This window comes from Aethalodelphis obliquidens, unplaced genomic scaffold, assembly GCF_003676395.1.
Source record: "Aethalodelphis obliquidens isolate GAN/ISIS:26980383/991018 unplaced genomic scaffold, ASM367639v1 scaffold14, whole genome shotgun sequence".
Classification (NCBI taxonomy): Eukaryota; Metazoa; Chordata; class Mammalia; order Artiodactyla; family Delphinidae; genus Aethalodelphis; species Aethalodelphis obliquidens.
Window position 1 is genome coordinate 611,034 of NW_020837958.1, and position 17,438 is coordinate 628,471.

General features: G+C 48.3%; 1 protein-coding gene across 12 annotated transcripts in view; it reads right to left on the reverse strand.

Annotated features, from left to right (window-relative positions):
- STX3 (syntaxin 3) overlaps nucleotides 1-17,438 on the reverse strand; it is a 44,600-nt gene that overhangs the window by 4,895 nt on the left and 22,267 nt on the right. For 7 of the 12 annotated variants that reach the window (XR_003434434.1, XR_003434433.1, XM_027114604.1 and 4 more), the window contains exons 3-10: nucleotides 11,775-11,874; nucleotides 11,114-11,188; nucleotides 9,916-9,983; nucleotides 6,674-6,782; nucleotides 5,524-5,597; nucleotides 5,259-5,393; nucleotides 3,374-3,484; nucleotides 1,748-1,861 (exon numbers count right to left, since the gene is read on the reverse strand). Coding sequence is in view for 10 of the 12 variants with exons in the window: in XM_027114604.1 (XP_026970405.1) it covers nucleotides 1,778-1,861; nucleotides 3,374-3,484; nucleotides 5,259-5,393; nucleotides 5,524-5,597; nucleotides 6,674-6,782; nucleotides 9,916-9,983; nucleotides 11,114-11,188; nucleotides 11,775-11,874 (756 nt within the window). In the remaining 2 variants the exon portion in view is untranslated. Of the gene's footprint in view, nucleotides 1-1,747; nucleotides 1,862-3,141; nucleotides 3,253-3,373; nucleotides 3,485-5,258; nucleotides 5,394-5,523; nucleotides 5,598-6,673; nucleotides 6,783-9,915; nucleotides 9,984-11,113; nucleotides 11,189-11,774; nucleotides 11,875-17,438 lie in introns of all 12 variants that reach the window. The other 5 variants (XM_027114608.1, XM_027114609.1, XM_027114602.1 and 2 more) reach the window with 4 other exon arrangements.

Below are 17,438 nucleotides of genomic sequence, written 5' to 3' on the forward strand. Positions count from 1 at the left end.
GAGGCAAAAAAATAGGAAAATCCCTGGGCCTTTTACAGCCCTTCCCAGGGGCTGTCGCGTCACCGTGGAAGGACTTATGGGAAGAGAGGCACCACCGCTGGTGCAGAACACCTGTTCTGTCTGTGGGGCTCCCATCAACACCTTTCGAATACAAGTTTCAGAAGCTTGGTGGCACTAGAATCATCTTCTCCTTAGTCCCCCTATCCCCCACTAACCTTAGGAGGCAGAAAGGCACAGTGAAAAAAGATGCAGAAAAGTTCAGGCGTCACACCTGCTCTGCCTTGCAAGCTGTGTAGGCTTTGGACAAGTTCCTAATTTCACTGAGCTTCACAAAGCTTCCCCAATGAAGATGGGGTGATGATGTTACCCTAGAGCACAACTGGGGAGCATAAACATATTCAGAAAAATAATACTTAAGAGGTCACAGAAGTCTTCACAGTGCCAATAACTAGATGATTCTTGTCATGCTACTGCTGTACACATGAAACCTTGATTCAGTGGTCAGTTCTATTCTTTTTACCAGATTTTAAAGAAATTAATATCCTGAATTTTAAAGTTGCTATTGGGACTTCCCTGGTGATCCAGTGGTTAAGAATCCTTGCCTTCCAGGCTTCCCTGGTGGCGCAGTGGTTGAGAGTCCACCTGGCGATGCAGGGGACACGGGTTCATGCCCCAGTCCGGGGAGATCCCACATGCCGCGGAGCGGCTGGGCCCGTGGGCCATGGCCGCTGAGCCTGCGCGTCTGGAGCCTGTGCTCCGCAACGGGAGAGGCCACAACAGTGAGAGGCCCACGTACAGCAAAAAAAAAAAAAAAAAAGAATCTGCCTTCCAATGCAGGTTCAATCCCTGGTCAGGGAACTAAGATCCCACATGCCACAGAGCAACTAAGCCCACACACTCTAGAGCCCACGCACCGCAACTACTGAGCCCACACGCCACAATGGAAGTTCCCCCATGGCACAACGAAGATCCCACATGCCACAACTAAGACCTGACACAGCCAAATAAATATTTGTTTTTAAAGTTGCTATCCTCTAAGGTTTTCTAGACTTTGCAGATGATGATAAATGGCCACCTTGTTTTACAAAGAGAAGCTAGGTCCACTATTAGCTGTGTGTTCAAACTTGCCCCTGTTACCTAACTTCTCTAAGCCCGAGCATCTTCATCTGTAAAATAGGGATGATAATAGCACCTGTCTCATGTGGGCGACGTGAGGACTCGGTGATGCGTGTGTAAGGTGTTTATTTAGTACATTGTCTGATACAACCCAGCCCTCAAAAATGGTAGCTACTCTTATCATTCGAGATCCAACCAGTCAACCACAAACAAAACCCTGCAGACCCAAATCCCGATTCAAAGCTTCATTTACACTGAAAAGGATACGGAAGGCAAAGCCCAAGATACCTGAAAGCCAGTACTAACTCACAAGACAAACCCCAGATCGCAGACATAGACTGCACCCAACTGAGGAGGAGCAGGCTTTCTGGGGAAGGGAGTGAAAATGAGGGGCGGACAAGGGCGGGGACAGAGCCACAGAATAGGAACGAACGGAGACCCAACCCCTGCATGCAGCCAGGACCCGAGAATAGCAAGTTACATACATGAAAGAACGCACAGGTACTGAAGTCTTAGAGCGCTCGGTGTGTCCGAGGACAACCACAGGGCGAAGAAGCAGAATTTTAAATCCCAGGCTCATTTCTCAAGAGGGAGCCAATCCAGAGTCCCCGAGTACCTTCCATTTACTTACATTTCAGGGCAGCAGCCTCCCGGGCCGCCCTTACTTCAGCCCAACGGAAAGTCCAATAACCAACGCTAAAATGCCCAGCAACACAACCACTACCACAATGATAATTATCAATTTCTGGAGAGAGGGATAAGAGAAATAAAAACAAGTCATTATTACAAACAACCAGAAAACCATAGTAAGTCATCCAAAACCCAACCCCTCTGCCTCTACATAGGAAGCGTCTTATCAATCCAAATAAATGAAATAAAAAGCCACCATCTCTACATAAAGACACTCTATTAGGATATTTTGTTTCTTAAATTACTTCTGCACTAGCAATGCCAGCAGATGGAAATAGGGAGTTTCCATCAGCTCTCAGCTCACACGGCAGCCTTCGTACGTGCACAGATAGAAGGGCAACCATAATGGGGTCTCCAAGCAGCAACAGGCCAAGATATAAGTGACTCATTTGTTCCTTTTCAAGAAGGAGTATAGAAACATTTTTGACATAGTCCTAATTACAAACATCTGTCCATCTCTCCCCCAAAGTACATTCCCACCTGTCAAACCCAGTACAGTGACTGGGGATCAGAAAGTATGGTTACGGTCCTGTTGCAAACCAGCCCGGATTCATCATGTAAAATAACTTCCCAGCTCCCTAGATACCTGCCCAAGCAATAGGTAAAGTTGGAAGAAAAAGAAAGACTTGAAGAACAAAAGTATCAGAGCCCAAGAGAAACAGAAAAGAGCAGGCTAAAAAGCAAAAACCACCAGAGCTAGCCACCACAGTCACTAGGCAGAGAAGCTTAGAAGTCCTCAGGTGACAGGGGCACCAGAACTAGAGGTGGGGGGCGGGCAGTGGAGACAGGATGGAAAGAGCTTGATTGAAAGCTGAATTTGAATCCTGGTTCCTATGCTTCCTAGGTGGCCTGAAGCCAATTACTTAACCTCTGATTCTCAACTGTTTCATCTATAAAGGAGAAATAACAGGTGCTCCCAAGATACAAGATAATGTTCACATAGCCATCAGCACACCACTGGGTTCATGATAGAGAAAAAGAAACCAAGTGGGGCGGGGCTTGGGCTACCGGAGTGGAAGGCAATGAAGGGAGGTTTCTCAGGAGCACGAGTCAAGTGTAACGGCTGAAGGGATCCCGAGCTCTGTCCAGGGCATTGGCAGCAACACCTGGGCAGTGATGCCGAGCTGCCTGCAAATGGGGGTTCTCGGGTAGAGAGCACGTGAGCCAGATCCATGCGAGGCACCCCTGGGAAGGAAGGGCAGCTATTCTCTAGGGGAAGCTGAGGTAGGCTTTTGGATGAGGCCAAGACGGAGGGAAGGCACGGGCTCAAGGACATGGGTGGGGGCGACCAGAGGGAGGAGAAGCCGGTCGGTCCAGCTGGGACTAAGGGCTCACCCTCCGAGCTTCACTCTGATACTTGACAGCCTTTTTGGTGTCTGCCACGGCCCGCTCCACGAAGCCCACTGACTGGTCCATGTTGTTCTCAATACGATCAATCATGGCTCCCTTTCCACGGACGCAAGAGGTGGGTCCAGCAGAAAGAGGGACGGGGAGAGGGAGGAGAGAAAGAGCGAGAGACGGCGCGCACAGTGGATTCTCTTCTCCGAAGGCAGCAGGAGAGGCTCACCTTCCGGGCCTGACCCTGGTACTTCACGGCTCTTTTTGTTTCCTCCCGAGCCTTCTCCACGTGGTCCACCGTGTGCATGACATTCAACTCTATGTTATCTAACATCTCACCCTGCAAAGGACAGACGCTAGTCACACCCAGGAAAGCCACCCCAGGACAGTCCTAGCTCACATGAGAAAGGGGTTCTCTTTCTTTTCAGCACCAAGAAGAGCATCTGGAAACTTTAACATGCAGCCTTCTGTGGGGCAAACTTGTACAACTTCCCCGTGATTACCTATGGTTCCCCAGGCCTTGGTGGCTGTCACTCATTCCAGAAACATTCACTCAGTTACTTCTCTGTGACAAGCACTGCACTGGGCACCTGGAGCACACTGTCTAGATGCCTGGGATATCCTGAAGGATCCCGCCACTTTTTTTTTTTTTTTTTAAGTATGTGAAGAGAGAAGCCAAGATATTGGGTTGGCCGAAGAGTTCGTTTGGGTTTTTCTATAACATCTCACGGAAAAACCCAAACCAACTTTTTGGCCAACCCAATACATCTATCTCATGTTCTTAGGGCATCGCCAGGATGCTGGCTTCTTCCTGGTCATTCAGACCTGAACCAAGTTCATTCGGCCTGAACTGAGTTCATTCACTACTATAGAATAGTGCCCAGCACACGTCAGGTGCTCAATAGATAGCTGAGGTGGGAACAGTTGCTTTCTCTAAGGTACTCCCAGGTCCCGTAAGTGACAGACATTGGTTTTACCTGAGTTATCTGGTTAAGAGACAGCAGTCTCTTAATAAGATTCCCAACCTTTGCCCGGCTATTACTTCCTGACCAGAAGTTTGGTCTCTCCAGTTGAGTTCTGTGCATCTTAGGATGGGAATTCCCTTCACCCACCTAGACCTTCCTCAACCCAACCCATGGCGTTATGGCAGTCTCTACACAGAGAACAGAACTTACCATCACTTGAATCTCAAACCAGTTCCTCGGCAAGGCAGTGTGGGGAGAAAACAGAAGGGTAGGGATGGAGGGGCAGGAGAAATGGTCTCAACGGCTGCAAGGGGGTGGAAGAAAGGCCCCCGAGCCCAGAGCAGGGAACTGATGTCAAAACCAGCCGAGTGGTGCTCGGGCTTCAGTTAGGTTTCCTTCTACAGAGGAAGCAGTTTTCAATCCTCTCCAGGTGGCAGAGCCACTGGGAGTTCATGGTAATAGTGGCACCAAACCATGACACAGTGGCGAATTTAACTGCATCGTAAGAACCAGGAGACGTGTGACTCTGTGACACTGATACCATATGCTGGGGACAGAGCCATCCACCCCTGAGCAAGCTTACCCGGGACAAAACAGACTCTCAAGCTAAGCACTGTGAGAGTTCCCAGTTTTTCTGTAAATACCACTTCGCTGTCCCTTCAATCCTTCTGTTGTCTGCTCCTGTTCCTTAGCAAAAACTGTCAACATTTTTGGAAAAACACACATACAGAAGAAAAAACAAAAATGGAAAAATACAAAAACCTCTGTGAAGCCTAACTTTTCACCATAAACGGGGGAAAAGGCCCCATGTTTTCAGTGTCACCAGTGAAACAGTTCCTATCAGGATATTGTCTTAAGGCATCACCATTAAGAGCCCATATCTCTAATTTAAAAAAGACCACGGTCCTGAGGCTGGAGGGAACCAGATACTTGACAGAGCACATCAAACCCCGTATTAATTAGAAATGACCTCCAGGCCGAAGTAACAGGCATGAATGACGAGGCTGCGACTGCCCAAAATGTCAGCATCTACTACGCAATTTCCCAACGATTCTCCCACCCCACCCGGCTTTCCAGGAGTCCCGTCTCGCCCTTCTCGGGAAGCCCCGGGCTTCCTCTCCTCCCTGCCCACGCGGCACCCACTGTTACCTGGTTCTCCACCAGCATGGCGATGTCCACGAACATGTCGTGAAGCTCCTTGATGCTGCTCTCCAGCCTCACGATGTCCTTGTGCCGTCCCTCGATCTCACTGAGGGCTTGCTTGGAAATCTGAGAGTCGATGATCTAGGCCAGGCCGCACAAGAGACCGACCGTCTGCCGTCAGGCCCGCCGCAGCCTCACCACACCCCTGCGGGGCTCCCGCCGCCCCGCCCTCCCGGCCTCTGCAGCCCAGCCCGCCCCCACCATCACTCACCCCCGAGGTGAAGATGGCAGGGTTCCCACTCTCCAGCATCTCCTCCAGCTCCCCATCTGTTGTCTTCCTGCCGGCTTTACAACAAAAGGAGGAGAGCATCAAACATAAGATCAATGCTCACCATTTCAAAAGTTCCCTGAAAGGGCTTCCCTGGTGGCACAGTGGTTGAGAGTCTGCCTGCCGATGCAGAGGACACGGGTTCGTGCCCCGGTCCGGGAAGATCCCCCATGCCACGGAGCGGCTGGGCCCGTGAGCCATGGCCGCTGAGCCTGCGCGTCCGGAGCCTGTGCTCCGCAACGGGAGAGGCCACAACAGTGAGAGGCCCGCGTACCGCAAAAAAAAAAAAAAAAAGTTCCCTGAAAATGGGAATACAGTAAGTTCACCCTGAAGACCATGGCCTTACAAGCCTCCTGACGCTCCTCTCTCTGGATTTCTCCCCTAATCCAATCCGTCCTCAACATTATCAACAGTTACCTTCCTGAAGCCCATGTCTGATGACATTCCTTTCCAGCTCAGAATGTCTCCTGGCCCCCTTCACTCCACCACGGAGTCCAAGGGCCTCAGAACAAGGCGCCAGTTCCTGGGTGAGCCCTCCCTCCATCCGCCTTAACCTCACCCTGCTCCACCCAAATGCGCCCTGTTCCCAGGCCCTGGACGGCCTCGCCCTCCTGAACACGCGTGCTTTGTTCTGCCTGCGCCCTTGTTCGTTCATTTCCTGCGCTCAAAGCACTTTCCGCCCTGTGGGGCCCTGCAGTCCGGTTTCTGATTCCTAAAGGGCGTGGCTGTAGTAACTTCTTTATTCCTCACGGCAACTAGCACCATTCTCTGCTGTCAAACAGGCAGCAAAAGATGTCATGAGCCCCAAGGAGTGCAGCTGTGTAGCAAGTTTCTGGATGCAGAAACGCTGGCTCCCACGGCAGTCAAACGACTCGGGCCTGGTAACTCCGAGCCTTCTTTCAGCCTAAGACGCAACATCCAGGATGCACCAGTGCTGTGAGGCCTGTCCCCAGCTTGGGCACAAAAGAGAAGGCAGAAGCCACCAGCGGGGCTACTGCTCCCTCTCCCCTGGGAGAGGGGAGGACACGACTGGGAACGGACAAGCACGTGGCAGGAAGGGTGAAGGGGCACAGGCCAAACTTCAAACACGCACTGATCTCGAGCTGCCGCTGGATTCGCCCTTTGCTGCGTTCACGGAAGTCCACCTGGGCCTCGTTGTATCTGGTCATCACCTCCACAAACTTCCGGGAGAGGACGGAGTGCTGTGGGAGCAAGGTCAAATGCTGTGAGCCCCCAGGAGGCGAGGGAGGGGAAGGTCCACAACTCTTACAGAACCCCAGCCCCTACGCAGCCTCATCTACAGCAGCACTGGTCCTGGAACCAGAGGACCAGGGACAACTCGTGGTGGGAATGTAAACGGGTACAGTCACTGGAAAACAGTATGGAGGTTTCTCAAAAAACTAAAAACAGAACTACCATATGACCCAACAATTCCACTCTTGGGTATATATCAAAAAAACCCAAAACATTAATTTGCAAAGATACATGCACCCCAATGTTCACAGCAGCATTATTTACAATTGCCAAGCAACCTAAGTGTCCATCAACAGATGAATGGACAAAGAAAATGTGGTATAGATATCTACAATGGAATACTACTCAGACACAAAAAAAAAAAGAATGAAATTTGGCCATTTGCAGCAACATGGATGGACTTGGGAGGCATAAGTGAAATAAGACAGAGAAAGACAAATACTGTATGATATCACTTATATGTGGAATCTAAGAAATACAGCAAACTAGTGAATATAACAGAAAAGCGACAGGCTCACAGATAACGAGGAGCTAGTGGTTACCAGTGGGGCGGGGAGGGCAATATCGGAGTGAGGGAGTGAGAGGTACAAACTACTGGGTGTAAGACAGGCTCGAGGATGTACTGTACAACACGGGGAATACAGCCAACATTTGGTCATAACTGTAAATGGAAAGTAACTTTTCAAAACTGTATAAAAACGAGAACAGAACAAAACAAAAAACAAAGACCAGGTACAAGACTCAGTTTTTTGGTTTCCTAACTTTACACCATTGGAAGAGTCGGCTGACCTTTCCAAAGCATGTTTTCAGTATCTATTAACCTGTCTTGCTGAACTCCTATAGTAATTGTGAGGCCAAAGGAGATACCCTGTGAATCTCAGAGGCCCTGTTTTCTAAAGCTGCCGGACTCCCTCCTACATCCAAAGAACTGACCTCCCCAACTTTTCGTGCTTCTAACTCAGTGCCTTCAAGTCAATGGCTCTGGTGCCTAAACTCAAATCTTTATCATTTTTTTTCCTTACTCACCTCTCAGCATCAAGCCCTACTGGTTTTTCCTTTGCAAAATCACCAATATCTATGCTTTTTTCAAACCAACTACCACCGGGCAAATTCAGACCAAAATCATTGCAAAACCCAACTAGAGACCCACCTGCCTCTTGCCTCTTTCCCACTCTGATCCAGTTTTCAAATGGTTCCCATATTATCCTCCTAACAAACTGCAACCCAAAGTAAATGCATACAGGCTACTCAGTCAGCTCCAAACTCCCTGGACTGCAGCCAAAGGCCTCTGGAATACGGTGCTATGTTCTCTACCAAAAACTCAACGTCCACTATCCCATGACAAACATTTTTCTCTAGACAGGCTGCTCTCTTCACGTCTGCCCCTCACCCCCACCCCCACCCCCGCTGCTACCAACCCACCCAGGCACCCACACACACCACTCCTGCCCCCATACCTCTAAGGAGAACCTCTCCCCGAGCCTGTCCATGTTGGCATCTTGCCCACCAAGGCCCAGCCTCCTCTGGCCACCCCAGTCTTTCCCGAGATCGTCTGATGCTGGGAGCACGTGCATTTGATCCGGTCTTCATACACGTTCTCCTGTGGGTCTTATGTCATAGTTTCCTTGTGCTCCTTGAGCACCGTGCCAGTTCAACAACAAGGGTCATATCTTTGATGACCACCAAACACCCTGACTCCAAACTGGACAACTAATGACCAACAGTTTTCAGAGAGAAGACTTCAGTTTCCTCACCTGTAAACCAAAGAGGCTCACTAAACCCTCAGCAGTGCTCTGGGAGCCTCAGGCACCTCCTTAGAGGACAGTGTGAGAGGGGCCACCAGCTGGACTCAGCCCTGTCCCCCACTTCAACCTGAGCAGCTCCCCTCCATCAGTTCCTCAAATTGAGTTCCAAACAGTGGTTGTTGGTGGTTTTTTGTTTTAAAGGCTCCACAGCTAGAAAAGGGAACCCTCCTACGCTGTTGGTGGGAATGTAAATTGGTGCAGCCACTATGGAGAATAGTATGAATGTTCCTTAAAAAACTAAAAATAGGGTTACCATATGATCCAGCAATCCCACTCCCCAGCATATATCTGGAAAAGACAAAAACTCTAATTCGAAAAGATACATGCACCCCAACATTCATAGCAGCACTGTTTACAATAGCCCAAGACATGGAAGCAACCTAAATGTCCATCAACAGAGGAATGGATAAAGAAGATGTGGTACTATATACAATGGAATACTACTCAGCCATAAAAAAGAATGAAATAATGCCATTTGCAGCAACATGGATGGACCTAAAGTAAGTCCGACAGAGAAAGACAAACGTATCACTTATATGTGGAATCTAAAAAATAATACAAATGAATTTATTTACAAAACAGAAGCACAGACATGACTCACAGACATAGAAAACAAACTTATGCTTACCAAAGGGGGAAGAGGGGAGAATAAATGAGGAATATGTGATTAACAGATATACACTACTATATATAAAATAGATAAACAACAAGGATTTACTGTATCACACAGGGAACTATATTCGATATCTTATAATAACCTATAATGCAAAAGAATCTGAAAAAGCATATATATATATATATATATATATATATATATGCAAAACCGAATCACTTTGCTGTACACCTAAAACCAACACAGTATTGTAAATCAACTATACTTCAATAAAGATTTTAAAAAGGGACTGATCTGGTGGCACAGTGGTTAAGAATCCGCCTGCCAATGCAGGAGACATGGGTTCAAGCCCTGGTCCAGGAAGATCCCACATGCCGTGGAGCAACTAAGCCCGTGAGCCACAACTACTGGAGCCTGCACACCTAGAGCCCGTGCTCCACAACAAGAGAAGCCACTGCAATGAGAAGCCCGTGCACCGCAACGAAGAGTAGCCCCCGCTCGCCACAACTAGAGAAAGCCCGCACACAGCAACAAAGACCCAATGCAGCCAAATATAAATAAATTTATTAAAAAAAAATTTTTTTAATTAAAAAGACTCCACAGTTAAGAAAAAAAAAATTAAAAGATTGGACTAGATGGCTGTTAGACCAGGGAAAATCTCACCTGGGATTTCCGAATCCGAAGGTCTGCTGACGACCGGACCTCGTCTTCTTCAATACACCTCTCCATGCCTGGATGGGAGAGGAGGTTATTCTAGCAACGCATCTGCTGCTCTCCTCCAAGAAGCACACTGTGCAGTGCGGCCTCCTCTCTCTCTCTCACACACCCGGCCCAGGAGACGTAACAGCAGGTAGGTCCAGTCTCAAAAGGTCAGCTCACACCTGAGCCACGGGACACGCGTTCCACGACCTTTACTACTGCCGGGTCTTCTTCCTTGGATACCTCTCGGCACAGTGGTTAACAGCATGAGTCTCCGTCACTAAGAGACTCGGACTCAAATCCTTGCCACTTAGTAGCCATGTAACTTTGGAAAAGCCACTTAACCTCTCTTAGTGTTCCTGTGCTCTCGTCTGTAAAATGGAATAAACAGCAGTGCCCCCCTAGCAGCACCAATGTGAAAATTCAATGAGAATGCACACAGAGGCCTTGGCACACGATCACGGCTACGACTGGAAGCTGCCACTAACGACTTCCACCTCCACCCGCATGAAAACAGGCAGTACAGGCTGTTTGGGGGGAAGAAATGATAAATTAGGCGAGCGATGCTGCGTGCACTCTCAGACCAACAGTATGCCTTGTCAGCAAGTACAATGCGGCAAGAATGCAGATGGTAGCCGTGGAACTAAGGAACCTTCTGCGCCCCCAGAGGAGCTGAATCTACGACAGTGGCTTCACTGAACAATGCCCTAAATTGAGGGGCGGGCACGGGGGTGAAGGGAGGGTGATACGTGGCCCCCAAGAAATGTCTCCAGACTCTATAATCCATCTGGCATCCATACATCACTAACATCACTGTTCAAATGGACGTAGGTGCTGGGGAAGGAAATGGGACCAGGAAGAGAAAAGTCGAGGGACTAAAAGCTAAGGGACCAAGTCGCCCGAACACCCAGTAGCTGAAAGCACACTTTCATTCCCATCTCCGAACTTCAATTCTGGACTCTCTCAACCACAGTCAGGACTCGAGAGCACGTAAACTGTCTGGGGCTCTAATAGGTCATTCCAGGGACAGTGCCCAGACCACAAGCAAAGACGGCAAGGGTGGTGTCACTCCCGCCAGGAAGAGTTCCGGTCCAGGAGAGCTGGACCCCGGACGTGAGACGGATGGTGGGAGTGCCGCCGGCTCCCTTTGTTCCTTTCTTACTCTTCAGTTTGTTCCGGACATTGTTGGCCCTTTTCTTGATCTCAGTCGTGAGCTGCTCCAGGTCATCCTTGGTTTCTGGATAAACAAATGCAGGCAGAGTCAGTTAGAAGAGACTGAGAGCTTAGTCAGCTACAACAATCAACAGAGGAGGTGGGGAGCTTTCTCAGGTGCCCACTGCCCACAGCAGTATGTATCCTGGTGGGCTCTCAAGACATCTGTCATTAGAATCACAGAAAGCTTATTTTTAAAAGGCATTTTTTTCCTGGCATCCTACCCCAGAACTACAGAATAAAAACACCTCGTGGAAAAATAGGGGGGTACTGGGGAAGCATTTCAGGCAGAGGAAATAGCACAGGGGCAGTGGTGGGTGGGACAGAGATGAGGTATGTCGGCAGCTGTAAGAGCCGTTGCCAGTCATGAGAGGGACTAGCTGGGAAGGAGAGGAGAGTTTGGCTAAATGGGTTGGACCATGAAGAGAAGAGGTAACAGCAGCAGAGCAGTGACCAGGAGAGGGTAGAGGAGGACGGGAGATGACATGGCACATATGTTAGGGGAAGGTAATACACCCCCTCCCCTGCTGCTCACAGAGGGAGGAAACCAAGGCCCAGCCCCAGTGGCCAAGGGTCACCGTTGGGTGATTCAGCCCTGAGTCAACACTCACTTGGCTCTGGAATGGGTGCAGACAGAATGACACTGTAGAGCTTCTTAGCTTCCTCCACGTGCTCTGAGATCTTGTCAATGTTGAGTCGAGTTTCCTCGATCTATAATTAGAAAGATGATAGCCTTTGTCATCAAGAGGAAGAATATAGCCATGACTGAGATGAAAACAGAGCTCCCTGCCCACCTTCTGGGTTTGTGGAATAAGATGGTGACAGGAAATGTCTTCTGAGGACCAGTGAGCCCAGTGAGTACCCTTTCCATAGTCAGAGAAACGAACGTAAACAGAGCAGTCATTGAAGACCCGTCCTCATTGCTCCCTGAGAGGAATACGTTTACTCACCTTGGATGGGAAGATCCCGGCCAGAGTCAAGGAGGGCCAGGACAACTCCCGAGGAATAATCAGAGTGAAGGGTCAAGAAACCTTACCAGGCAGATCCCCAGCTCCTCCAAAAGTGGAGCCGCAGAAAGTGAGGACAGGAGAGAGGGAAAAAGGAAAGAAAGAAAGGGAAAGGGAGAGAACGAACCTGGAGAGTGAGAAACACAGAGAGAAGAATGAGAGGAAGAGAAAGACAGAAACAGAGATGAAGAAGAGAGAGAGAGAGAGAGAGAGACGAAGCAATGACCATCTCAGGACATGCTGAGCTTCTCTTGGACATGTGTTCTGGGGAAACGCCTTTTACTAGCTGATCGCCTTAGATGATCAAGACCCAGGAGCTCAAGCCATGGACCATTTCTGCCCATTTCTGAGGTTCCTAACTGTACAAGGTGTGTATCAGAAAGTACTTCTAGCCACGCCTCATTCCCAGATGGAACACCGTCCCAGGACGCTGCTGCCTGAGCATTTCAGTTCAGCCTCGGCTCCCTCTTCAAAGGCACCGGCTGTCCCGGCACCACGGCCTCTGCTGCGGTACCAGTGCATACGCAGGGAGCAGCACATGCCAGAGAGACCTCAAAACCCACCACATCTACCTGCCTCACTTCCACAATGAGGGGCACATCAACACGGCCACAGTCAACAAACAGAAATCTTGTAAAATGCCAAAGAGTAGGATCTTAACACCTGAGATACAACGAAAATACAACTCAGTATGCAGCTTCCGGCAGCCCTTCCTTCTGGTGAATAATTCACTTAAAGAAAAAAAAAACACAACAACAACCCTGATCACAACTCTCCAAATTACAAAGAAATAAAACTTGAGTTCTCTACCCCTCAAATTAGTAATTTTGACAGTGGAGCGGGGATTTGACCCTCTACAAATAGGGGTTGGCCAAAAAGTCCCTTTGGGTTTTTCCCATAAGACGTTACAGAAAACTCGAACGAACTTTTGGGCCAACCCAATATATTGGCTTTGAAGCACCACAGTTTGAGAATGGAATTACTTGCTTAAAGATACAGAATAAACAAAACAAAACAAAAAACCAAACAAACAGAAAAACCAAAAAGAAAGATACAGAATACATTTTCAGTCTAATAATATCATCAGTGTAAATACAAATACAAGTAGCTACCCACACATTTGTGAAGCATTTTCACAGCTGGCGAAACAATCCACGGCACTGCATTCAGACCATTATTGAAATGAGGAAACTAAGTTTAAAGAGGTCATAGGTCACAGGTTGGTGGTAGGCACAGCGCTCAAACAGCGCTCTCCAGAGTCCGACTGGGGTGCTTTTTCCATTAGAGCTAAGACAATGTTTTCGGCTTCTTCATACTGCTTCACTTTCAGCAGCAGCCCAAGACTACCCAGCTATCAAAAAGGCCTGTGTTATCACTGGTGAACACTGGTGGCTCTAGGGGTGCAACCACCTCAGACTCAGGGCCTCGGGGGACCCAAGAAATTGCCACCTTACCCTTCCCTCTCTCTTCATCTCTCCCATCAAACACTGGCTCCTCTTGCAACTCCTAAAGTGTCAGTGCATCACACCACGTTTCCATGTCCATCACGTGACTGTCATGCCAGAGCTATTACATTGTATAAAACAGGACTGAGGGGCTTCCCTGGTGCCGCAGTGGTTGAGAGTACGCCTGCCGATGCAGGGGACACGGGTTCGTGCCCCGGTTCGGGAAGATCCCACATGCTGCGGAGCGGCTGGGCCCGTGAGCCATAGCCACTAAGCCTGCGCGTCCGGAGCCTGTGCTCCGCAACGAAGGGGGAAACAACAACAAGGGGGCGCCCCCCCACCAAAAAAAAAAAAAAAAAAAGCAGGACTGAGAAAAAAGACTTTCTAGAATATAACATGTCCTCGCCATTTTAAAATGAATTTTAACAACGGAGCGAATCACCCTCTCTTAAGCAGCCAGAGGCCTAAGGTTTTGCATGTTCAACAGACTGGATGTCTTAGAAAATAGCTCCCGGAATATTATTTCATCAAGTGAAGAGCATCCCGCCCCAAAGCTGGGTCAGCGGTAGGGAGACGAGGTAGGAAGTTTTTAGGATGAGACTGTTGGACCCCAAGCTTAGAGTCGCTCCAGGCACTTGGAGACCAGATGGTAAATGGGCCTCCGGGCTCCGTCCTCAACCTGCCCACAGAACTTTCCAGGCCTGGGGCCTCCACCCCCGCCTCCAGTCATCCTCCGCCCATGGCAGCTGCTCTCTTCCCTCTGTCCTCGACCACCTCACCATTTGGAGGTATTTCAGGGTCTGTGATTTAGTAATCTAGTACTTCAGTCAGTTCACCAAATAACCTCAGAAGCCCTTCAGGACTTCAGGATGGGCAACTGGCCGATCACAGAGCTTTTTTTTCTTTAAACTTTGTGTCTCTGTTTTTTCTTGGAAGTGTTAGTTTTTCTCGAAGGTGACTTTCAGAGTATTTCATGGTAGCAGGTAGACATGCAATTAATTTCCTTTTGTGCATTTGCCAGACAACCAAAGATCGGGGCCGGGTGGGGGGACAGGGCTGGCGGGAAATCTGCCAGGGCTGCATCTAAAAGTTCAAGTGCTATTTGTCTGTGTGTTTGTTTGGGGTTGTTTTAAATAGACTGACATTACTCTGCACAATAATATATTTAAGAACTAAACCCGATTTAACATACACCTGTCCCAGAAACAAGACCCTTCACTGGATGTCTGTGACGTCACCGTCACTCTCTGCTTTTTACGCACGAGAGCACTGCGGCTCAAAGAAATTGAGGAAGTCAATAAAGGCCGTAACTGCAGGAAGAGGCAAAACCGAGGTTTGAACCAAGGCAACTGTGAAATCCAAACCCTGTCTCCCGAACCAGGTGAAGGTGCAAGAATCGCCTACGGGAAGCTCTCTATCTTCTCTCCCAGGTCCATGTGTATTCAGGGAAGCTCTCTGTCTTCTCTCCCAGGTCCGTGTGTATTCAGGGAAGCTCTCTATCTTCTCTCCCAGGTCCGTGTGTGTTCAGCCTGTGTCATGTGAATGTGTGTGATCCACTCACCAGTTCTGTGAGACAGGCTCAATTACCCTTGACTCACATCATGTGCCTTATTTCTTTGTTCTCCAACCAAGGCTCCCTGTAGAGAGCTTTTTACACAAGGAGAGCTCAAGCAACTCAGTCAAGCTGCTGACGGAGGGAACCAATCTGCAAGTTTTTGTTTTTTTTATCGCCATGATAAATTTGCAGCTAATACATCCCCAACGCCCACTTATTTTTTGTTACTTTTTAAAATGTATTTTTCAACGATTTGTCAGTAATGGGGCAATCTAGATAGCACAGTTTAAGAAAATAAGTTAGAATCATACCAGGTTCACATTCTGGCTCCGCCCCTTAGCAGTTTTTTGACCTTGAACAAGCCACTTACCCTCTCTGAGCCCCAGTTCTCTCATCCGTGAAACGAGGATTATCATATTTCCCACTTCCTAGAGTTTGTGTGGGCATTAAATGAGATAAGATATGTCAAAGGCTTAACACAAAGTACACGCTCAATAAACGTCACATGGTGATAAAGACAAAAATAGCCCGCAACTATTGCACGTTTACTGTGTGCAGGTACTACGCTGAGCCTTTACGAGCAATGTCTCATTTAATCCTCACAGCAGTGCTCATGTTAACAACATGTTCTGTGACGTCAGTAGCCACCCAAGGAAATCCAGTAAGGACAGCAAGTCAACCACTCTTCACATTGGGTGTCTGCCTCATGGAACCAACTATAATTACCACAGTATATAGGCTGCCCTCTGTATCCTGAAGTTCTGCCTCCATGGATTCAACCAACCCCGGATCGAAAATACTCAGGGGAAAAAAAAAAATTCCAGAAAGTTCGAAAAAGCAAAACTCAAATTTATCACACCAGCAAAACTATTTAACATAGCCTTTCCATTGTCTTTATAACTATTTACAGAGCACTTACATTGTATTAGGTATCATAAGTAATCTAGAGATGATTTAAAGTATACAGGTGTGTGTAGATGATATGCAAATACTATGCCATTTTATATGAGACTGGAGCGTCCACAGACTTGGTATCCACGGGGGTCCTGGAACCAATTCCCCCCACCCCCGCAGACACCGAGGAAGGACCGTACTAATCACCATCATCTAACTAAAAGGAGGGAGTTATTTTCAAGGCATGGAGGGCCTCTTCCCTCTGGACCTAATTAGCCAGTGGAATCTAATCCAGTGTAATGTAATGTGATGTAATCTAATCTAAAAGCAGAGAAAGTACTACTTTGGAGACTGGCAGATGCCGTGGGGTAAGGTATAAGGCTTTGCCTCTTCTACCTAAAATGTCTCTGCCTCCCCTAAATTCCCAGGTGCCTGGTACCTCTTAAGTTAGGCATTAAATCTTACATATTTATTTACTGAAAACTTATTATATGTCACCTTTTGAAGGTGACAAAAGTAATGGGGTTGTAAGGGTCAAATAAATGACTCCCGCTTCGCACAATTCATATACCTTTACTTTTCTCCCCAAATAGCAAAATCCGAAACAGTCCTTGTGTTAGAAGGTCTCGGTGAAGTCCTCCCTGACTTGTTTGCTGCTTTGCTTTGGAAAACGAACATTGACGAGGGACAGAGAAAGGTCTCAGTCAGCCAAGCAACAGAAGGCAAGTCCCTCAAGGGGTTTTAGCAAGACTGAGCGTAGGATGTCAACTCTCCTTTTACGAATGAAAAGAAAGATGATCTCAGAGCTATACTGACCAGTGAAAAGTAGCAGTCTTGGACAATCACCTCGAATCAATTAAGTGTATCTGGGCTTTGCATCACTCAAAGTAGGGTCAGGAAAATAAAAACCTATCTAGTTATTTTAGCCGAAGTAATTGGGTAGGTTGGGTAGTTTTCCTCCCTCGTGAAAAGGACTTGTGAGCTTTTCTAGCTGCGCACTGGAAAATACAGGGAATTCTTGACACAGAGATACAAGAGCTGAGAAGCCAAACAGAGGATGGTGAGGCCCTCTGGAAATGAGCAACAGCTGGCTGGAGGGACGAAGAAGGAAGGCGGGGTCACCAGGGCCCCTCTGATGGGAGCCAGACGATGGTGGAGTCAACCGGCAGAACAGGACCACGGAGGAGGGTCTATGGAGGGAAAGTTGAGGCCGTGGAGGAGATACGTCTGGGAGGAAAACCGAAGCTTCATCCACCGAACTTGACTCTTCTGCGGTGCCTCCCCTGGGTCAAACACACCAAAAGCCAGTTGGCAAGGGAACCTGGGCAATGAGTACCTTGCAATACAGAGCAGAGTACAGGGAGGGTAAACAGG